The sequence below is a fragment of the Orcinus orca genome, chromosome 1, assembly GCF_937001465.1.
Source record: "Orcinus orca chromosome 1, mOrcOrc1.1, whole genome shotgun sequence".
Lineage (NCBI taxonomy): Eukaryota > Metazoa > Chordata > Mammalia > Artiodactyla > Delphinidae > Orcinus > Orcinus orca.
This window is the reverse complement of record NC_064559.1, coordinates 54,328,566-54,352,927: the sequence shown is the minus strand read 5'-3', so window position 1 is coordinate 54,352,927 and position 24,362 is coordinate 54,328,566. Positions and strand designations below refer to the sequence as shown.

General features: G+C 40.3%; 1 protein-coding gene across 1 annotated transcript in view; it reads left to right on the top strand.

The window, feature by feature from the left end:
- PAPPA2 (pappalysin 2) overlaps nucleotides 1–24,362 on the top strand; it is a 314,606-nt gene that overhangs the window by 272,049 nt on the left and 18,195 nt on the right. The window contains exon 21 of the mRNA XM_049715361.1: nucleotides 4,930–5,001. Within this exon, the coding sequence (XP_049571318.1) occupies nucleotides 4,930–5,001 (72 nt within the window). The remainder of the gene's footprint in view (nucleotides 1–4,929; nucleotides 5,002–24,362) is intronic.

Sequence of the window (24,362 nt, the reverse complement as noted above, 5' to 3'; positions counted from 1 at the left end):
TCTCCTTTCCCACCTCTGCTCTCCCTTTGTTCTTCCTTTCTTCTCTTTTTTCCCTTGTTTTTTAAAAAATTTTAAAACAGTCCAACCAAGAGGAAATCTTTAAACTGGTTTTCTCATGAACTTTTTCTTTTTGAAAAGTTTAAAACAAATCTTTGGCCCTTAGTTTTCACAATTGATTCATCTGAGAAGTGGCTTGCTAATAGTATAACAACTATAGTTACAATTATATACAAATGTATAGAAATAATAATTTTAAAATTCAGAATAGTTGTTATTAATAGGGAGGATGGAAGGAGAATGATGTTGGAGGGACATATACAAGGGACATTAATTGAATCTCTAGTGACAGACTCTGGAAGCAGATAAAACAAAGTGTTATGATTTGATAAAGCTGGGCAGAGGATATAAGGTTGTTTTTTCAATTATTCTCTATAGCTTTTCAAATGTAATATATAGGATTATAATTTGTCAAAAACATTCCAGAAAATAAGAAAATCATATTGAACTGTTAAACGATAAACTGAGGCATATTAAATATTTTAAGAGTTTATCTGAGCAAAAAACAACTCAAATCGGGTAGTGCCATACTGGGTTTAGGAGTACTCCACCAACAGCAGCTGGGGAGAGACTTGATTATAGAGAAAAGGCAGAAGCAAAGTAAGGACATTATTGATTGGTTATAGCTTAAAGCCAAGTTGGTTGTTCATGATTGATTGCCCTTTGGTTTCAATTTCATAACCTTGAGACATTGACAGGCTTAGATTCTGCTTTGCTTCCACCGGCCACCGTGGCATTAGAGCCACCTCAGTGTAATGGCCTCCTTGTTTAATTAATTTAACACACCTCACCAGGAGCTAGCCCTTCTATGCCAACTTCTCACTAGTTTTCCTCCCATTTCACTTTCCTCTTTCACCTCACTACCACAAATGTGCCCATAAAATGTAGGATCTGAAAAACATTTAAAATTTTCCTCCAATTTTGATCAGTAAGTAGTTATTCAATTAATTCTATATGCAGATCTTTTCATATGAGATGAGTGACTTTCATAGGCCAGAAGATAAAGAAGAAACCTAAAGGTACAACAACCTATTTAACGGTTGACAAGTACTTGTTGAACGTTGTCTCTCTCTAAGTCACTGAAATAAGATGTGTGAGTGGGAGACAGTCCCTATTCTCAAGGATTTTGCAGTCTAGGAAGGTATATGACACAGTTACCAGAAACTTTTGTAATCTGTACAGAGATCAAGGAGGTTGCCAGTCTGAATTAGTCTTAAGACTGAATTATAGAATATTAAAAAATTCATTGAGATGGGTATTGCCAATCCCACTATCATGAGCTTATTGAACAGATGTAGTTGCACATGTATGAAATGATTTATACATAAGCTTTGTTTGTTAGAGCAAAAGACTGAAAATGACTTGAATATCCATTAATATGGGTCTGATTAAGTAAATTAAGGTACATCCATGAAATGGAATAATATGCAGTCAATAGAATGCAGCAATCCGTATACCATCAAATGAACAGAACACCAAGAAATACTATGAAGTAAAATAAAGTTAGACAGTCACACACAATAAACTAAAGCACTAAATAAAATTATAGTATTTCATACTTTGTGTGAGGAAATAAATAATTTTATATATGTATGTATGTTCATAGACTATCTGTAATGACATAAAAAAGAACTAAAAATAGTATGCAGGAAATTGAGTAGTTGGGGAGATTGTGTATCCTTTTATGCTTTTTAGATTTTATACTGTGAACATGTATCACATAATAATAAAATTAAATTACATAAAAATACAAAGATGTAGGGGAGTTCCCTGGTGGCCTAGTGGTTAGGATTCTGGGCTTGTGGCCCAGATTCAATCCCTGGTTGGGGAACTGAGATCCCACAAGCTACATGGTGCATCCACAAAAAAAACAACAAAGGTGTAAAAAATAAATTGGAAATAATAAGAGAAAAGAGCACTGGAGAATGTATATGTATAGCGGATTCACTTTGTTATACAGCAGAAACTAACACACCATTGTAAAGCAATTATACTCCAATAAAGATGTTAAAAAAATATATATATATAAAATAAAATGGAGGCCCACTACTGATGCAGAGTAGAGGTGTAGAGGCTAGTACTACAAATGGAACAGTGATGAAAAAAAGACTGGAAAGAGAGCTATCACAAATTTCACAATAAATGGTAATTGCAATTTGCTTCAGCAGAGCAAAATGAAGAAGCTGTTATGTGAAAAAAAAATGCACATGTATTGTTTCCATCAGATAACTATTGAGTAGCATTTCCTAAAGTGAGTTCCACAGAACATTAATCTGGAGAGATGGTCACAAAAGAAAACCAAAAGCGTCTGTGGTTAAAAAAAAGAGCACTGGAGAAAAAGAATTAAAAGTAAATACAGACAGACTCTTTTTCTTTCTTTCTTTCTTTTAGGTTTTTTTTCTTTTGTTTGCTTTTTTCCTTTGCAATGTATTTTTAGAATTTCTCAAGTATTAGAAGATCAACACTCCTGCATGTAGAAAGGTGGTGGATGGAGTAGAAGGTATGAAGGGCATAAGAGAAACTGATCCAGTCAGTTCAGAGTGTTCTGGCAAGTTCTGGCTGTGGTCGTCATGTGAGGGTGCTGAGGCTAAGTTCCCCTTCATGTGGAGGAATTGATGTACTTCCAGCTACCTCCCCCCATAGACTTTGAGTTCTTTGAGGGCAGTGACAGGACTGGTGGATCTTCAGATCCCTCTTGCTCCCTGAGGAAACTGGGTCGTAGTGAGTGCTACATTTAGTCTGAATTGAATGACTGACTGACTAGGGCGGGGACTGGGGGCCCTTAGTGGATTCAGTGCATGAGAAGGAATAAAGTTGCCATGTATTTGCATTTCAAGCGTTCAAATTACTGCATTTTGCCATTACCATTATCTGGTAACAAAACATTCAGAAAAAAAAGAAAAATCCAGAAAATTCCAAAAAGCTGAATTTGCTGCTTTCAGGCAACTATTTCCATAGCATTTACATTGTATTTACAGCCATCTCCATAGCTTTTACATTGTATTAGGTATTATAAGTAATCTAGAGATGATTTAAAGTATAAATAGGATGTTATATGCAAATAGTATGTCATTTTATATAAGGGATTGAGGAGCCTTGGATTTTGGCATCCGCGGGGGTCCTGGAACCAACCCCCTGTGGGTATCAAGGAATGACTGTATATATTTGATAATTCTTTTTTTCTTTTTTAGCGCAATGATATTTTTATTTATTTATTTATTTTTTACACCTTTATTGGAGTATAATTGCTTTACAATAGTGTGCTAGTTTCTGCTTTATAACAAAGTGAATCAGTTATACATATACATATGTTCCCATATCTCTTCCCTCTTGCGTCTCCCTCCCTCCCTCCCACCCTCCCTATCCTATCCCTCTAGGTGGTCACAAAGCATGGAGCTGATCTGCTTGTGCTATGCGGCTGCTTCCCACTAGCTATCTATTTTACGTTTGGTAGTGTATATGTGTCCATGCCACTCTCTCACTTTGTCACAGCTTACCCTTCCCCCTCCCCATATCCTCAAGTCCATTCTCTAGTAGGTCTGTGTCTTTGCAATGATAATTTAAGCAAAGTCGCCTTCTACATTATTACAGTATAGAGTTTTGAATATCAAAAAAATTTTTTAGGGTTTACAGTATTTATTGCCTCTTTAGGGAAACTGTGAAGGAGGACTTTTAGTTTATAGTAATATAACTCCAGAAAAATACTGCAGATGCGCATTTGCATAACTGACTCTGAGGTATATACTCATATACCTACAGCTTAATATATGCAAATGTCTCCAATCTGATCATTGTACAGTCTTAGCATTCTAGAATGTATAATTTTCAATTACTGGAGTGCTGTTTTATGTAAAACTCATATCTCACAATGCATCATTTTTCTTCTGGTTTCCCTGAATTTCTATTGTACTGAATTTAAAATGTGAGTATGAAAGTCCACAAATGGGTGGATTGGTAGCAGGTTATAAAGAGAACTTCTTTTTCTCTTTGAAACATCTTTTGGGACTTTCTCTTTTCCTGAAGTGTATCTTTTGAAATCTTTAAATACAAAAATTAAAAGAAAAAAAACTCCATGAAAATGAGTTATTATTATTCATAAAGAGTAGATGACTACTTGTTTAAAGGCACATCAGGAAATGGTCATTGGGCCCTGGTCAATGGTCAGAGAAGGTCACCAGTGTTTTAACACAGACACATTTTCACACTCTTACCATCTTAATGTTGGTGCCATTTTGAGTCCTGGTGGTTTCACATTAAGCCGATTTGTCCAGTGCGTAGACCCTCTTTTATTTCCCACAAGGAGGGCATAAATGGTGCTAACAGGAGTTGCAGAGAGTGCAGTTTGGCCCCCACTCCTTGCTTGGGCACTCACATCTTGTGATCTAGGATTCCTGAGATCCATTTTTAGTTCAAGACTCTTCTTATGAAGCTCTATTTCTCAGCCTTTAAAACTCCATGGTCTTCCCTGATGAACACAAGCCATCTCACAATTTCTTGAAACTTTATTTAAAATTTCAAAACAAATGGAACCAATATTATGCCTAGAGCCAAATTAAAGTCATTTTAGTATTGAGGATGCTGTTTTTAACCACACCTACACCATTCTGGATTTGATAGCTCATGGGGGGTGAAGATGATGAAGAGAATGAAAGATTCCCTCCATTAAGAGATTCCCCCTTGGCTTCACCTGGCAGAATTAGCAGTTCCACGGGAAAGACCAGACTATGGCCTAGGACCTCTTCATGCAGCACAGCCGGGGCTTGCTCCTCAGGGAAGGGGTTGGGCTAGTGGGGTAAGCTCAGGATTTGCCCCTTCTCTCACTGACCAGGTGTCTTTGCTTTTGTTTTCTGTTCTTTCCGTCTTCCCCTTCAGAGCATCGTGTGCACCGGGCGGCGTCAGTGGCACCCAGACCCCCTCCTGATCCACTGCATCCAGTCGTGTGAGGTAAGCCACCTCCCCTCCCCCAGACGCAGACCAGAGCTCTCTGTTCTGCTCACCTTATGGAGACTTGCGTCCTTCTGCTTCAGTATTTGCCCTTTCCCAGATCCTATGTCCTTCGTGTAATCTCTTAAATTTAGCTCCACAATCCCCAAATTACAGATACTAGGATTTCTGATGTTGCCTTTTTTTTTTAATTTTAACAAAATCTCCAGGGTTCCATTTTAAATGACTTAATAAAAGTTAAAAGCAAGTCAGAATTATTTATGGTTTGGGGATTCTCTAACCGGGCCTCACTGGAGTTTAGTTAGATCAGAGTTTTGCAGATCAGTGGCCCACAGACAGGGGTTTGGCCAGCTCAGTGTCTAAAAACAATTTTGTTTTGGTTGCTAATGCTTGAAAATTGGGATTTTCACGTAAAATTCATATGTGTGTATGTAACTTTACACACACACACACACACACACACACACACACCCAAGTAAAAATAAATACAAAACTCTTTGTGCAAAAAAAAACAAGAATATCTGACAACCGTGGGCACAATTAGCTGCTCACCTACTGGGCTTCTCTCATTGACATCAACTGCCTGGGTCATGCAGGCATCTCTGTTTCCTACCTCTGAGGAGGTCCTGTAGTCCACTGTTGATTAACCCAAACTAGACCTTTACTGCCTCAAGGAATCCTGTTTACTTCTCACACAAGGCATTCCCCTAGCAGTGGGGGACTCAGGGGGATGTGAATTCCTTCACTAGATTAAGAGGAGTTTTTGCAAGAAAGAGTCAAGAATGAGGCAGAGCCTTGCTGAGGGAGATTGACCTAGGAATCCTGACATGGGAGATATTACACACACACACACACACACACACACACACACACACACACACCATTTAAGCCCTCTCACCCTGGGAATAGCCAGTAGCAGATACAAATACTGTAGTCTCAGGCTAGAGTTAGGCTTTGTCATCAAAGTCTTTCACTGGAAGTAATTAAGCCACTTAGCAGCAATGCTCAATAATTCTGGCTGTGCCTAGTGCGCTAGAGAGAGCTGTTTAACTTGCCCTTGACTTCCAGCACCCTCCCCCCACATACACACCCAACCCACATGCCTGTTAGTCCCTGGATTCTCCTGTATCCCTGTTTCTTGTATCTAATTCTGGGAAACTGGGATCTACATGAGGCCAAAGAGGGGAAAATTGTGGGGTTTCAGACAAAGGGAAAACTGGGTGGGGAAATGATACCAATAAAATAGCATCCTGAGAGTGCATCAGGAAAAATGCTAGCATGGAGTGTGCTTTGTTATGGTGTGGGCCAACAAAACAGCTCATCTTCTGCCATCATTAGAAAAACAGATGGCAGTGGGGTGGGGAGGGGAGTGAGTGACTCATCCACTGGGCAGGGGGTAGCAAGGGGGACGAGGAGGCCAGGGAAGGAAGGAGATAAACAGACAGAGGATTCGAGAACTTTGGCGAGATCAAAGGGATCCTGAGAATTCCCTTCTGTGGCTTCCAGGCATGATCGCAAGAGGGAGGGTGGATGGCAGGGCTTGGAGCTGGCTTCGGTGTTTCCCAGGAGGTTACAACACAGAGCTTTCCCCATTTGTCCTCCCTCTGTGCTACACCCCAGCACATGCTCTGGATCCCTTATCCAGAGCTTCCCAGGCTTCTTTCAGCCCCTTTGTTGGCGTGACAAGGAACAAACCTTCATTCCCTCTTATGACCCCTCTGCCCAGCTGCTATCACACACAGCTGAGGCTTGACTGCCACACACCTGTTGGTACCCACACTCCAGGGCTTCTCAAAGCATGGCCCCTGGACCAGAACAAGTGGCATCACCTGGGAACCTGTTAAAAATGCACATTCTCAGGCCCCATCCCAGACTTACTGAATCAGAGACTCTGGGGGTGGGGATCAGCCATCTGTGTTTTAACAAGGGCTCCAGGAGATTCTGAAGACGGCTTAAGTTTGCAAACCACCGTTCTGGTCACTATGGGAGCAGACAAGAAGGTTCCTAGACTATGCATCTCTAATTTGAAGCTTCTTTGTCTAGGAATCATTTTAGCCTACATTATTCATTCACATTCTGATTATTCTACAGTATTTCCCGAGACTCTCTGGGTAGGACAAGATCTGACAGGACATGATTTTGCTTCCTGTTTCCCAGCAAAGGCTAGGAAGAGAAAAAAAAACCTTAGAGGGGTGGACGGGAGGAACAAAGAAGAAGAATCAATACCCGTAGAAAGGGAAAAGGAATTGTGCAGAGTGGGGCGCATGGGGAGAAGTAGAAACAATTCTGAAGGAATAAGTAGTAAGAAATGCAGAGAGGGAGGGCGAGGATGGAAAAGAAAGGACAAGAGCGGCTGAAACTGGCCTGTTCTAGGGGCAACTTGGCAGACACTTAGTTCTTTACTGGAAAAAAGTCAGCTAAATATATTAGGGAGAACCAAAGAGTGTCAGAGACAGACGGAGAGAAAACAGACCTGGATGCAAGATGAACCGAAGAGGGTTAGGTGGGTGAGAGCAAGTTTTAAAACGTGTGGCACAGAAATCTGATACTTTGTACCCCAGTGTCTAAAAAGGGTTTTCTTTTTTGGCTTTCCAATAGCGAATTGAATTCTAAGATGTCCCCTTAAGACATTCAACCTCATATGAGTGAAGTACATCATTCTTTATTGGTCTCAGTACGCCGAGGCATTGAACCAATCCCCTCACTGTCCCACTTCACGCCTGTGTTGTGTCACTTCTGCACCTCTGTTTGTGTCCTATCCCCTTGGCCACAGAGTTTCAGCCTTCAATTCTCCACTAGCTATGCCTCTCACTTTTCTTTAAGAGACAGCACTGAAGGTTCCCTCTGAAACATCTTATGTAAATAATGCCATCTTCTCGTGGTCACTTACGCTCCCATTTTCTCAGGAGCACGCATGTACCACGTATCTGGAGTCCAAACCTGTTCATGCCTTAAATTCTATATTTCTAGTTGATTCTTGTGTTTCACCTTCTTGACCCAGACACTCCTTGTATTTTCTATTTCTTTTGTAATTTGCAAACAGGCAGGGAGTGGTAATTTGGTTGGTGGAGAAGTTCTGAAGTTAAACAAATACAGGTTCAAATCCTGGGTCAGCTGAGTGGTGTAAGCCTTTGTGTCTTAATCTGTATTGGGAAGTGGGGGCAACACAGCCATTTTAAGGAGTTGTGATGAGGGATTAATGTGATAATGGACATAAATGTTTAAGCATCATGCCATTCCGGGTCCATAGTAGATGCTTATAGGGTAGTTATGCACTATTAACCACTCTATGAATGCTTACTGAATGAGTGCAGCAGAAGGCAGGGCAGAGCTGCTGGGTGGCCTCAACATGGTTAGATGCAAACTCTGAAGATGGGAAAAGGGAAAGAACAAAGGAAGAAAGGGGAACAGACCATTCCCTGGAGACCCTCTGAGCTCCACAATTTGCAAATCACTTGGAGACAGCTGCTGAATCTAATCGGTCATGAGGAGCTCTACTCATTCCTCCTGTTGCCCTCACTGGGGCCTCAACAGCTCTCACCTGGGCTATTGCATTAGTTTCCTAATTGTTAACCTTATCCCAGACCTGTGCCCATTAAAATTATAGACAAGCACACAAATAGTCAATGATAACTGTGTAGAAAACAAAGACTTATTCTGCCAATGCTTGGCCAATTGAGTGCACTCTTTTCCCAGTATGGGGGGGGGGGTAGCAGGGAGGGTTGTCCTCATTTTGTGGGGTGATAATTGAAGTGAGCGTTCACTCCGTCAATGAACACATTATACCATCAGATCATATGTGTTATCTTCTTTTTCCTTCCTTCTTCCCTCCCTCCTCCCTCCCTCCCTCCCTCCCTTCCTTCCTTCCTTCCTTCCTTCCTTCCTTCCAAAAAGTCATATTTATTAATTCTAACAAAGTCTACAGTCCTAGGTTCCATTAAACTAAGAACATCTTGTTCTCTAGGGAATGCAGCTGGAAATAAAGACCACACTTCCAGCCTCCTTTTGCATAGAAATGACTAATTTCCTTCCTGTAGGATGATTAAAATTGAGTGCCCATCAACCTACATTTTGGTTCTGCTTTTTCTGTGAGCACGTATTTCTTACAAGTTTGTTGTGCTTGTCAGCAGCTCCCCATTTTGGATTACAATTTCTGATAATTCTCTCTTTAACATTTTGAAGTTTCTTGTAGAGTTGTGCTTTTTCAAAAAAAAAAAAAACGTGGGGGCAGCTGTGAAGGAGGACGGAGGTGGAATGATGTCAGAAGAATTAGGTTCAAATTCTGAGTCTACCCTTTTAGCTATGTGTTGTATCTGTCTGGCTTTCTCTCAAAACTCCTGTGAGAGTCAAGTGAAATAACTGATGTTAAGGTGCTATGTAAATTGCCAAATAATATAACATATTCGTAGTGGTATTGCCTAAGGAACGATATACATCACTATGTAAGGATGGGCTCTTATTGAAACAATATGTACATATTAAGAATCAAGAAAGAGTCCACTCACACCCAATTTATATCTTTATGAGTATTATATACTGCAGGTGGCCATGGTTAATTGATGTTATTGAGGCTTCCAATAAAATTTAGAAAACTTTTAAAGATTTTTTTGGGTATTTCAAGTAAGTCTCTCTGAACATGCTACTATTTCTCCTATAAATTCTTATACATACCCTTGTAAATGCCTGTCTTCTCACTTATCACATTATTTCAAGATTATATGACAGGTCTGTCCTTCCTACAGTCTGTGAGCTTCTGAGTTGTAGGATGTGTTTTATTCCTTTGAAAAACACAGACCTAATTCTTCAATGATACCTGCTTCTACCCCTCTAAAGGCAGGGAGAGAGAGTTGAAGGTAGACCTTTGACTTTGAAAGTCTCGAATTGAGAACGATTATATTGGATTTCTGAGGAGCAGCACAGTGGAAGGAAAGGTAGGGAAGGAGTAGAAGGTGAAGGAGAGAATTACAACCCTGCCATGCATAGAATCAGAAAGCTTTGCAACAGGGGCAACCCAGAGGAGCCAGAGGAAGGCTGTCAGGGGTCCTGAGGCAGGCTTGAACCTCAGTTCCATCCCTTAGTACATGTTTCCTTGGGCAAGTCTGTTAACATCTCTGAATTTAAGCTCCTCAGCTTTAAAATCAGGTGGATACAATTTATCCTTTAAACTTGTTCGTCAGATACCTGATTCAGAAAACTGTGGAGATGCACCCAGGGGTGTGTCGTTTGGGAGCCTTTGAAGAGGTCATACCTCGGGAGAATGTGAGTCATGCTGATTTTTCAGGAATAACTGGAAATATCCCTTGTTTCTGGGGATTTTTGCCTTCTGCATAGATTTTGATCTTTCTGTTAAGATTTGTGGCTTTAATGGTTAGCTTTGATTTCTTACTCACTGGATGGGTTGCATTTTGGAAATCTGTTGGCACCGTCCTTCCTTGGCTTCAGTCCAAGGTCAGTTCTGCTTTTGGTTTTTCTTCCATCCTCCTGGTTCTAGCTGGCAAGAGAGAACTCAGACTAAGAAAGGGTGGATATGAGAGTCAGAACATGATAAAGGACGAGCAAGCGCCTATTGTATGAATGTTCAGTAAACATTAATTGAATCTCATTTATCAGTCATACTGAGTGACTTCTGTTACTCACCGAAAAATTAATGCTTCTTCCCACTATCTATTATTCTAAGACAGTGGCAGGAAATACATATGTAGGTGCATATACATTAAGAGAGTGAGAGGCCAAGCTGATCTGGAAGAAGATTGGGTAAAGAATTGCTTAGTAAGACTCTTTGGAGTCCCTGTCCAATCATTTTGATGTTCTCAAAGGAATAAGGAGCTTACAGAAGACTGAAAGTAAAGCTGTGTAGCATGTACCATTTTAAAAGAAAAGGGAGTTGAACAATAAAGCCTGTGGGCCTGCAAGCTTGGTTTTTCTACTAGGAAGACTTCTGGGACAAACTTCTCTAAGTCCTGTATTTATAAGGGATATACTCTCCTTTTCAGTGTGATGTTTTGTGACAGAATGATTGGTCAAAGAGATAAAGGAGAAATCACTTTTTAAATTTAGCAGGTGTGTCATTCTAGTCCAAACGATATACCCCTAATTTAAGAAGACACCTAAGGAGTTGACCACATGTTGGATCACTACTGTAGATTGTGCTGAACTGGGATGGTCCATCCAGTGGAAAACTCAAGACTTATTCTGGCCACACCTTGTCTTTACTCATTTCACATGGGCAGTGGACTCTGCTGATAGTTTTTTCTTTTTGTTTTTGTTTTTAAAGTGTGCTTAAGAATTACTTGGAGTGCTTATTTTTTGAATGTAGATTCTTAGGTTCTGCCCCTCCCTCCCAATTTTTACATATCAAGTCTTGTGTGGAGTCCAAGAATTTGTTTTTTTCAGAAATACCCCAGGTCCTTCTAATGTAGGTGGTCCTCAACTGCACTTTGAGAGGCACTGGGCAGGAATGAATTAATACACTCAAAGATAATTGTATGCAATAGCATCCACATCACATCTTGGAGAAAAAGGTTCCATCTACCAATAGTTAACCATTTATCTAGTGGGTTCTTTTTCTTTTAAATTAATTTTCATTGGAGTATGGTTGCTCTACAATGTTCTGTTAGCCTCCACTGCACAGCAAAATGTGTCAACCATACACATACAGATATCCCCTCCCTTTTGGACTTCCCTCCCATTTATGTCACCACAGTGTACTAGGTTAGTTCCCTGTGCTATACAGCATGTTCCCATCAGTTATACATAGCGTCAATAATATATATGTGTCAGTCCCAGTCTCCCAATTCCTCCCACCCCACCCCTTTCCCCCTTGGTGTCCATACATTTGTTCTCTACGTCTCTGTCTCTATTTCTGCTTTGCAGCTAAGATCATCTATACCATTTTTCTAGATTCCACATATATACGTTATTATACGATATTTGCTTTTCTCTTTCTGACTTACTTCACTCTGTATGACAGACTCTAGGTCCATCCACATCTCTACAAATGACCCAATTTCATTCCTTTTAATGGCTGAGTAATATTCCATTTTATATATATATATATATATATATATATATATATATATATATATATATATATATATATATATATATATATATATATATATATACATACACACACACCACGTCTTCTTTATCCATTCCTCTGTCGATGGACATTTAGGTTGCTTCCATGTCCTGACTATTGTAAATAGTGTTGCTATGAACATTGGGGTGCATGTGGTTTTTTTGAATTATAGTTTTCTCTGGGTATATGCCCAGTAGTGGGATTGCTGGGTCATATGGTAGTTCTATTTTTAGTTTTTTAAGGAACCTCCATACTGTTCTCCATAGTGGCTGTATCAATTTACATTCCCACCAGCAGTGCAAGAGTGTTCCCTTTTCTCCACACCCTCTCCAGCATTTATTGTTTGTAGATTTTGTGATGATGGCCATTCTGACTGGTGTGAGGTGATACCTCATTGTAGTTTTGATTTGCATTTCTCTAATAATTAGTGATGTTGAGAATCTTTTCATGTGTTTCTTGGCCATCTGTATGTCTTCTTTGGAGAAATGTCTATTTAGGTCTTCCAATATAGTTCTTGAATAAATGAAGAAATCACCTGAAATAGAATAACATTAGAAAGATCAAGGATAGAGGTAAAAATATGTGGCAGACAGTGGTAAAACTGAAATTCTTATAAGCCAGAAAAGACTTAATTGTTTTAAAATTACAGTTAAATTTTTTAAATGATGGTTCATTGTGGGTAAACAGTAGCCTGACTATGTTCTTAAAATGACAAGCTACCTGCCAATAAGTGTAAGTGAGACCAACCGAAAACCCGAGTATTTCATTGCCTATCATTATTCTCACCATTGATCTGATCCTGTGTTCTCTCTGGGTCCAACTTCTATAGCCATTAGAAAACACAGAACGTGTTGCAGGTCACAAAAATAATATCAAAAGCTTGATAATAATACCTTTGGTGAAAAATAAAAAGAATTGGGATCTTTAAGCCTAAAAGAGAAGGATAAAGATTAATGTAGTAAGTATTTTCATGTAGTAAACATTTTATATAGAGAAGAGTTAACAGTCAGCATCCCCCAATAACAACAGGACAGAAAATAATGGGCTTAAAAAGCTGAATGAACTATTTAAAGTAAATCTGTGTGAGAATATCCTGGAACTGTTAAACTTTATAGAAGTTTATAAAGGGAACTGTTTAAAGGCATATTAGCCTTTGGAGCATTTTAAAGGGATGTGTATTGTCTTCTCTCTGATATGGTTAAATATTTTCTGATGTCTCAGACACAGATGATGGTTCGGTATTCTCACTCCTTGTAAATCTATCACTCCATGGATTTAAATGTAAATATATTTGTGTTTTCTGAAGGCAACCAGTAGGGATATTTTTAAGTGTCATGACTATAACGAGTACTACCTTGATAGGAATTTGTACAGGAGGGAACTGGGAGCGGAAAGACAGGGGTGAGGAGGCGTTGGGGACAAGTTTAGCTTTAGTGAAGTGGCTGCGTTTACTTAAATGTAGGTGGGCAGTTGTATTATTTTTACACATTTAGTAGCTGATACCAACAATGCTTCCATCACTAATTCATTCCATCTGCTCCATCATTCCTTAGATTCTTTCTTCTGTGTTGTCTTGGACCTCTCTCTGCCTCCCTTTTATTATTTGTATTCCAGATGGTAGCCCTGTTAGCTGTGTCTGGGACATGTGCTTCTCGATCACTCATGGGCACTGCCTGGGTTTACTGCTGTACCTCTAGGATGTGAGGGCCGATACATAATTCATGAGGTGGAAATGATGGCATGAAAATCGAGGTTTTATTGCACCTTTTCTTCTTTCCCAGACTTTGAGCCCAGAAGGAGCAGAGAGGAGCTAGAATCAGACTAAAATGCCCCATTTTAGGAGACGCGCTTTATACTTGGGTGCAGAATGCCTGCAGGCAGATCTGAATGTGATGATCAGAGGTGGGGGTGGGAGAGGGTCACAGGTTAGCCTGCACGTGATAAATACCCGAGAAATAAGTGATTTTTATGGGCCTCCGCATGATGTGTGGCCCTTTTGGAGGAAGGCTTTTATTTCTGTTAGGGTTTTGTCCCCTTGATTTTTAGCACAAGATGTCATATATAAATATATATAATTTCACTCAGCCTCACAGTGAAACCTGTTCAGCCATTCTTTTCTCAAACTTTTATCCTTTTTGTCTGTAAGGTTTATCTCTATTACTGTGCTTTAGTAATGCCTTTTTCATCACTAGATAGTCACAAATTTCTTTTAATAAATGCCCCAAACTTGATCTTTGAAGTGTGGCCAGATGGAATTTCTACTGATCTTTTCAAAAAAACCTCTCACCTGAGTCTGTTTTTATAAATTCCTTATTAAAAAAAGAAAAATGAATCTTTTTTTATGATACCTGTATATAGAAAACCAAATGTTCCAACCCAACTTTATCACTTTGGGCACTGAGATGGCAAAGTTGTTTAACTTCTCTTATTTCCTTTTCATGTACATTTTGTCATTTAAATGACAGCCAACGATTAAACTTCTCTTTGCCACACTTTAGCTCTTTACAAATCAGATATTATAATCATTCTTTCCCATGCTTCTCAGAGGACAGATCATATGGGCTTACTTTTGACATTCTTGCCAAGTTCTTTAGTATCTGTGGGTGAAAAGAAGTTAATTAGGGTGGAAATAATAATGGCTTAGCAGCTAGTAATGAGAACAGCTACTCCACTTCTGGTAGGGATAGTGTGGGTCCTCACAAATCTAAATCTAAGTATGTGTTAGACATGCTAAAATCCAGAGAAAAAAATGAAAATTAACTTACGTTGGAACTGTCTTCCAGGCTCACTGGCTGCCGAGTTCCAATCCCCCCGAGATTTGTTTGTGAATTTCACCGCCAGTTTTGTGCAGTCTCTGCACTGGCCTGGAAATCTGGGTATGTCTTTAGGCTTGTCCAGAATCCCGTTCGGTTCAGGGCTCTACTTTAGATCCTCCAGTTGGAATCTCTGAAAATCGGACTCCAAATGTTAATTAGGACTAGTTTTTTCATACTGAAAGGTGAAACCACTGTGTTTTTTTCCCCTGCTTTTTTAAAAAGTAAAACATTAAAAGCACAACCATGTAAATTGTAAAACCTCCTCTAGATTAACAACATTCATGAGAATTTATGCTTAAGACTCCCTGGAAACCACACTGTGACATCCCGGTGGGCTTTCTACCAGGCTGCATTTTGCTGCTTTTGTCTTCTCCGGCCTCCTGGGTGGGCCACTCTCTCACTCTGTTAATTCTCTTTATGACATGGGTTTTTCCCTTTTTCTCCTCCAACCACACCCTTTTTCTGATTTACTCTGTGCTTTTCCTTATTGTTCTGTTCTTTTGATTCTTCATTTCTAGCCCAACTTTGCAGACAATTGAAATATTACTCACCTGTAAAAACAGCATTATGGAAATGCTACCTTCTGTTCTTCAACTTGGCTTCCTAATGATTATGCTGAGATTATAAGAATTAGCAGTAAGCAAATATAATCAGATTATATCTGTAAGTAACTCTACCCCTTTCCTCTTCTCCTAAGGCCCTTCTCCACTAAGATTTCTAACTGTGCTCCTAAAATACGTTTTAAATACGGTCTAAGTGTGACTCAGATATGTTCACTGAGACCGTTCTTAAAGTCCATAAAGCATTGACTAGTTTACCATTTTACCCTCATGGTCATTTGCATATGCCTTTATTAAATAGTCATATTGACAAGCCCTTTCAGAAAGTTCATATAATTTGAGTCATTTCTAATTTATCCTACTAAAATAGATATTCCTTTAAGTGAAATTATTTTATTAAATACTTGTTGACTGTGACTGAGGGATAGCAAAGTACTCTACTAAGTCCCTTACACTTACTTTTTAAAAGTATATGAAGTATATATGTATGCCTATATACATATGTGCGTATGTGGGTGTGTATGTTCTGACTAACCCTATAATGAAATGGTGACAAAAAAAGGGCGACTGTCCCAAACTGATTGCAGTTATTTGCAGATTGCCGCAAATAGCAGGCACAGCAGAAAGGATACACATTTCAACCCCTGACTAATGGGTTTCACTCTCAGGTCTGCCCTCATTAGCCATATTTTCATGTAATATTTTTTAAACTTAACTTTAATTCTATAAAAGTACTACTGTACATGTACCTAGTTTAAAAAGCCAGTTAGCACCTCTGGGTTTACTTGGAGGACGGGCAGTGCCTGCCACTCTCTGGCTAACCTCAGCCGCTCTTGGCAGACACAACTCTGTCATATCTTTTCTGCTTCTCCTCGTCACTCCTTTTATTTCATCTGGAAATTGCATCTATAAATATATAACTACATATATCTATACACCTATCATCTGTTTAATAATGCTTCCACTGCCAATCTTGATTTTTTTTTCATTTATGGAATTATTTACTGACTTCCTAATATAGAAGGGGGGGTTTGAGCTCTCTGACGCAATCGCTCTCTCTCTCTCTCTCTCTCTCTGTCTCCCTCTCTCTGTCTCCCTCTCTCTCTCTCCCTCTCTCTCACACATGCGCACACACCGCCCCCCACAAGACACACCTGTATAGCTGCCTGCAGGGGTCCCTGACACTCCTAATTCTTGAGTTTTTCCGGTATTCTGTGCATTTCAGGCACTTAGATATCTGTTTTCTCAGATCTGCTCTGTCAGCTACTATTCATCCATACATTTCCCACTTTCTTAAACATTGTTGAATTCTCCATTTGCTGTTGTTGTCTCTCCTGTTCTCTTTTCTCTTGTGATTTCATACCTTGTTTATCTTTTTATTCCCGTTTCAGTGGGGCTGAGGGAGCACATATAAAAACAAATTCAATTCACATGTCTTACCAGTGCTAAGCCTGGGATGTAGGACATGTGCAGTGGCCATTATACTGTTACTACTCACCACTCCCTTCAACAGAATTTATGCCTATATGGAAGAAAACAGACGCACCTGACAGAGACGATGTTCCTTATTTTGGTATTTTTTTCCCTCTACTGTCTCTTCTAACTTCTTATTTTGACCTAGAGTCAAGCAGAAACCTCTTTAAGGTGCTTAACTCGTGAAAGTGCAGGTTTTAGATAAGGATGCACTTATTCACAGAATATACATTTATTGTCCATGTATAGTCTCTGACTCTAGGGATATGAAGGGAAAGAAGACAAAGCTCCTGTCTCCTGGGAATCCACTCTAACTTGCGGGGAGGAGCAAGTTCAAAGTGCTGTGGAAACAGAGGAAAGAAAGTGATTGTGTTTGCTTACTGACAGGCAGGAGGTGGATGTGGGACATACAATTTGGGGAAGAATTCAGAGCAAAGAGACACTCATGTAGGATTTAATGGTTCCACTAGTTGGCGTTAAAGTAGAAAGCCCTATGGGCAGAGGAGATGTTATGAGCACAAGGCGCAGGGATCTGAAACACAGGGAGTGTCTGGAGAACCATGTGGAGACTACAGTTGAGGCTAGAGGGACTCAGGCTAGATGAGGGAGTGGCTTGAATGTGGCCATACTTGGACTATCAAATTTATTCCGATGGTATTGGGGAGCATCACTAGGAAGCTACAAGATGAGATACATTGGTGAAGATGAAGCCCTTCGAGAAGAGAATGGTTAGGAGACAGTGCCTGTATCTCAAGAGAGAGACGGTGAGAGCCCAGACACGGTCCCGCCAGGTAGGGATGGAAAGAAGCCACCGCTGAGGCCTTTCCTTTTAAGATATAAAATCGATTCTAAAATCCCATCCAATGGGGAAGATGATCTAAATCTAACTCCCTGGCGTTTGGATGGATACTGAATGTCATTCATCTCTGTAAAGAAAAAGAAGCAGGCTTTTAGGAGACAAAAATGAGCTTGGCTTTAGACTGAGTTTAGCGGAGTTGGAAATAAAAGGTCTAGCGTTCAGGAAGGAGCACAGTCTCAGTTCGTGACTTATGTTGAGAAGTGAGGAAAATATGGATGATAATTAAAGATAGGTGAGGGGATGTGATCATGCCAGGAATGTGAATGGAGAGAGGTGAGGAAAAAAGACCTGGGAGGAGGGAAGTAATACAAGGGAAGAACAGAGGAAGTGTTAGAGAATGAGGAGAAAAGGAGAAAGTACAGGAGAGAATGGCTGTAGAAAAACCATGGAAGAGGAGAGAGATGGTAAATAGTGTTCAGTGCTACAGAGCAGACGAACAAGTTGAGTATTGACAAGAGACAATTAGGCTTATAATTTCAGCACTCACTGTAATCCCAGGCACAGTGGTAACAGTGGAACAGGCGAGAGGGCAGTAGGTTGAGAAATAGATACGAAAGCAGATGCGGCAAATAAAAATATTGTTTCCAAAAGTTGGTCAGTACAAGGAGTGAGATGAACAGTAACTTAAGTGGAAAACAGTGTTTATGGAAAGACTTTTGATATGAATAAAACTTTAATATATTTATTATCTGTGGGTAATAATCTGATTAAGAGTCTGGACACTCAAGGTAAAGAGGGGATAGAAAAGGTTTCAAATACCGTTGGCTCTGAGTCAGGTGGGAAGGAAGTAACAAGGGCTAGAGACAAAGTTTGTAGAGTAGCAAACAGAATTCAAGGAGTTCACGTGCAGCGGTTTCCCATTTCTCTGTGCAGACTTTCCCATCTCAGTTGATGACAACTTCATCCTTCCCGTTGCTCAGGACAAAATCCTTGATGTCATCTTAATCCCCCTCTTTCTCTCATCCTCCACAGCCAATTCATCAGGTAATCCTACTAGCTCTACCTTGAAAATCCATCCACAGTCCAGTCACCTTTCACCATCTCAGCTGCTGCCACCCTGGTTTGAGCTATCATCCTCTGCTACCTGGATTCCTGCAATAGCCTCCCAACTGGTCTCACTCCTACCCCTGCCTCACCACTGTTTATTCTCAACACATCAGCCAAAGGGGCCTGTTAAAATGTAAGCTAAATCCAAGCACTCTTCTGCTGAAATCCTCCAAGAATTCCTCAGTTCACTTGGAGTAAAAATCAAAGTCCTTGCAATGGCTTTCACAGCTCTCCAAATGTCCCTTCTCTGACCATTTGATTGGAAATTGCAACTGTCCTTCCTCTCTCATTCTCTGCCCATCCTCCAACCTACAGCATTCCCTTACACTGCCCTATTTTCTATAGGACTGTTACTTTTTAATTCACTAAATAATTATTTGTTATATTTAATATCTATTTTCCCCACTGGGATACAAGCTGTACAGGGCAGGGCTTTTTGTATATTTTATTCACTGATAAACCTCAAGTCCTTAGTACAGTGGTACAGTGACTGGCACAGGGTAAATGTTCAATAAATATATCTTGAGTGAATGAATGAGGTAGGCAGTTAAGGACTGCCACAGATTGGGGAGAAGATTCGCAGCTAGGTGAGGATCTTAAGAAGCAGCTTGATTACTATGGAGAAAAGGAAAATGTTGCTAACTTGTAAAGGGTAAAAAGATTGCCAAGAGACCCTGAGCTTTATGACTCCTTTAAGAGTCTTTTTCTTACTGGATGCTCTTTTTGTTGCGTAAAGCCTGCAGTAAGCATGGCCCTGTCTTGGGACTTCGGGGATGAGTGGTGAAATTTAGATTCCCTTCAGCTCTTTGAAGGCTGTTTGTGCATTGGGTAGAGAAAGCTTGGTTCCACATATTGCCTTTCTTCTCCTTAGTTATGTGACCTCAATCAAAGTCATTTAACTCCTATGGAAAAACAGTGTCTCCTTTGGTTGACTTTGAATGTTCTTTTGGCTCTCAAATGACATGATGTTTACGAAAGCATTGATTGACACTAAAATGCTACACATGTGTACAGGACTATCATCATTATTATCATGCCTGTGTGAGAAGTCTTCCAAAGCAAGGCCAGGCAGAGGCATGGCAACAGTGCCGGTGACAGGGGACACATCCTACATGCTGCTCACCGGAGGTCCCAGCTGAGGAAGTCAAATGTCTACTAGGAGGTGTGGACATAAAGCTACAGCAAGAATCAATAAGGAGAAGCAGAGCCTCTGCTTGCCTCCTTTCAACTCAGTGTGATTTTTTTCAGGCCCGCAGCTTTGAGCTAGTTTTTGTGTCCCTTTGGATCCACCTTTCCAGGTGTAGGCACCCAAACTGGGCAGCAGAACCTTGTTTGAGGGGCTAACACAGCTCAGATCTGCCTCCGGCCGGCAGCATCCCAGCTCCAGCCCATCAGCTTGAGGCAGACTTCCTTCAGATGCTCCCCTTAAGAGAATGCCCATCATGCATTCAGGATACAAAGCCTCCATCATATTCTCCCTCTGTTTCATTGAACAGAGTAACAAGAATAAGAGAGAAAACGAGCCTTTAAATGCTTAGCCAAACAACAACAGCAAAAAGAGAAACAGGAAATCCCCAAACCATATGCACCTATTTTGAAAACAGACTCCTTGTCTCTTCCTTGTCTCAACACCCCTAGCCCAGTGGTCCTAAGCAAGCCTTCTTTTCCCCAGTGGATTCTCCATAGCCTCTTCAGCCTTATACATTGTTTTCCTTCCTGTTTAAGATCAATAATGAGGACTTGGCAGGAGAAAGATTCAAATGGGTCAGGAGGCCCCTGTGGCTTTTCTCCGGCTTGTTTTCCACAGCCCATTCTAGCCTGCAACATACTTCGCAAGAATAAGTTGGCTGCAGATCTAACTCACGGTGAGAGGCCGCCACTGAGGGCAGCATTTCAGACTAGTGAGCCTGGAGCCACGAGCAGACTTCCTGAAGCCCAGAGCCTGGATGTTTCCTTACACACGCACATGAACACACACGTGCACACACAGCAGCACACACCGGGGGTCCTTATCGAGAACAGATGTTGCTGCCCACTGTGCCAGCCACGTGTTGTGCATGGCATTTTCTTCTGTTAAGCTCCTGGCAGCTGTGTTTTTCCTTTCTTCTCCCCTCCCTCCACCTCCCACCCCCTACACCCATTGCATGTACAAATTGTCTCCTGATTCATAGTGGGCCAGCCTCATATTTTTGTTGTTGTTACTGTTATTGCAAACATTGGATGCTTCCAAAGCTGGAATAAAATAAAAAGGAAAGAAAAGAGAAAAAGAAAGAAACCACAACAACCCCCCAAATAAAACATGTTCTAACCCAGGAATGTACAATACTTCATGCATGGGAAGCATCTTCCCACCTCTCCAAGCTTAGCTACAGAATCTAGGGCTCCAAATTCCAACACATGAAAAAACAAATTCATCCAGCTTTTTTTTTTTTTTTTGGTATGAGCCTCATACCATTTCTCAATCTAAAAGCTTGCTGCTCCCCCCAATGGCAAGGATCTGCAGAAGCAGAATAGCCTCTTTTCCCAACTCACACCATGGTTACTAAACTATGATCACTCCTTCAGGTTCCTTTATTTATTTCTTCACTTAAAATAATATTTTCTGTGTGCCAACTATGAGTCAAGTTTACAAAAATGAATCAGGAATTTCCAACACAGTGTGTGCAACAGAGGTAAAAGATCAAATTTCTACCCAATGAATAATAATACAAAGATATGAACAAACTCAGTTGGGGACACAGAGAATAAAGCAAATAACTCATCCCAATCACATTGAGAAGATCTTACAGAGGGGTAACCACTTGAGGTGAATTTTGAAGGATAAATAGAAACATATGAAAAGGCAAAAAATGTGAAAGGAAATGGTGTGATGCAGCCATCCAGTTTTTCCTGTGATGACGCTGCATGACAAATAATCCCCAAATATCAATGTCTTGTAATAATAAAATTTATTTCTCACTCATGCATCTGCAGTTGACTAAAGTGGTTCTGCCTTAGGTTTGGGGTTGGGTTACAGTATACTCCACCTGACTCTCACTCAAGGACACAGGCTTCAGGGTTTCAGGGTCAGTAGCTACCCAGCATATGTTCTTCTCATGATGGATAACATGGGTACAAAGAAGCCAGAAAAGGCATGCCGGGACATTCAAAATCTCTGGTCAAATGTAGCATATGTTTCTCACACTCACATTCCGTTGGTCAAGGCAAATCACATGGGTCCATTTAAAATTAGTAGGAATGGGAAATGTACTCTGCTGATGGTGAACTCCTAAAAGGAGCTGTGGACATGTAATAATATCTGCCAGTCAGTCTTTTTGGTTACAAACATTTGTTATATTTCAGATTTACTCCACCTTACCCCAAGACATTCTAAATGTCTTATCCAGTTATAGCATCAGGCTTAAAAATCTAGAACATCATGATTTACATCAGGTTACAACGTAGCTTCTCTTAGTCTGGACTCTGGTGTACTAAAAATCACAAGTTCTCTGCCTTCCACACACCTGATGGGCAAAGTAGAGTAAAAACAAGACAGCTACAGTAAACATCCCCTTTAAAGGAGAATAATGAGAGGAACATAACTGGCACTGGTCCACAATTCTGAAATCCCTCTGAGAAAAGTGGTAAAAATTATACTCTAAGAATAAGGAGTGCTGCTTGTTTAATAGCTTTTGATTACTCCCTGGATATAGGTCCCAAGTCGACTTTTCTTCATGGCTCTTGGCTCTGCCTTCTTGGATGTCCTTCCTTTTCTGTAATCCTCTTGGGTCACAAGAAGAGGGCACTGGAGAACATCCTCCTATTGGAAGCTAAGTAACGTTATCAGCCTGCTTTCTCCTCTTAGAATATAGGGGATCCAAAAAATCTATCCAAATTCGCTAACAGTAAGTCTCTTTTAACACAGTCTGATGCTACTTTTGGAAATTGAACTCACAGACTTTTTTGGTTTTGCATATATTTAATTTCAGTCAAATCCATATTGCAAGAGCTATGTCACAGTCTTTTCAAGACATGCCTCTCTGAATCAGTTTGATTATAGGTATTCTGAGCTTATGAGACTTCTCTGGGATAAAGTCTTTAGTCTCTTTTCTATGAGTCAAGGATCTTCTAGGTGCCACTTTAATCCAGTTAAAAGTCCTAACAAATGATGTAATGGTCCACCCCTTGATTTGGTCTTTGCCTGAGATTAGGCCTTAACTTCAGTCTTCGAAGGCCTGTCTAATACAAAGCATTGCTCTGTTTTATCTTTTGCTTGTTGGAGATGAGAAATAGCTTTGTTTTTCACTGCAAGTCCTGGAATTTTTAGTGCTCTATATTACCTGTCAATTCTGCTGGCAAAGCAGCAACCTTTTCTGAGCTCATCTTTTCTTGCAGCACCTTATCAGATGAACATAGCAACCAATAACTAACCCTAGTAAGGTTATTCTTTAAATTCTCTTTACCCAAAGCCAGTAGGCTATTGAGTAAATTTTCTGACCTACAAGTTATAATAGTTAACATTATAACTTTCCTCACAACTACAGGACACATTTAATAATTTTTTTTCCCCACTACATGGGGAGTTACTTCATTTTTCCAGCTTCCTAAAACAGTTCCTTTGCTTTCTGATGCACCATTCTAGAACCAATGCCACACATTTTAGATTTTTGTGATGGCAGCACCCCACTTCTAATACCAATCTTTGTATTATTTAAATGTTTCTACAATCATGTCACATAACAAACAATTCCAAAATACCAGTGGCATATCACAGAAAATATTATTAGTCTGCTCAGTGAAGCTGATCTTGGGGAACATGAAGGAATGTGGAATGACTGGAGGTTAAAGAGCTAAGCTAGGGCTAGGTCACTCAGGCTTTTGTGTGCCAAGCTAATGAGTTTGGACTTTATCCTGGAGTCAGTGTTGATCCATTGAAGATTTATAAGTAGAATATGAAATAATCAGGATAGGCTGTGGTCACACAGTAACCCGGAAGTCTCAGTGATTTAACATGACAAAGGACTTGTCTCTCACTTACATGAAGTCTGGCGTAGCTCTCTGGAGCACCCATTCATTTCTTGTATCTTACACCTCTGTGCTCTCAGAATGTGGTCTCCATGGTTTCCTCCAAAAGGGCAGAGAAGAAATACAGAGAGAGGCCAATAATTCTTGAGTCCCTTAGATGAGAAGTAATGCATCACTTCTGCTTGCCTTCCCATTTACTAGAACTTGGTCACATGGCCTCAAGCCCACGACAAGCGAGTCAGGGAAACACACAGATATTAAACATCTCAGTGAGCATTAAACATCGCAGTCACAGAAAAAAGATTATACGATTTATATTTTAGGAAGAAAAGCATGGTGGCAAAGTTGGACCACGGAAGTCAGAACCTTATCCTCTCTCACCTAAACTAATGTAACAGCCACCTACCTCACTGAACTGAGGAAGCAGAAAGAGAAGAGAGAAGAGGGTCTGCATACAAAACTATTTCTTCAGTAGAAGGGTGAACATTTGGATGTTGGGTGTGATGGATGATGAGAAAGAG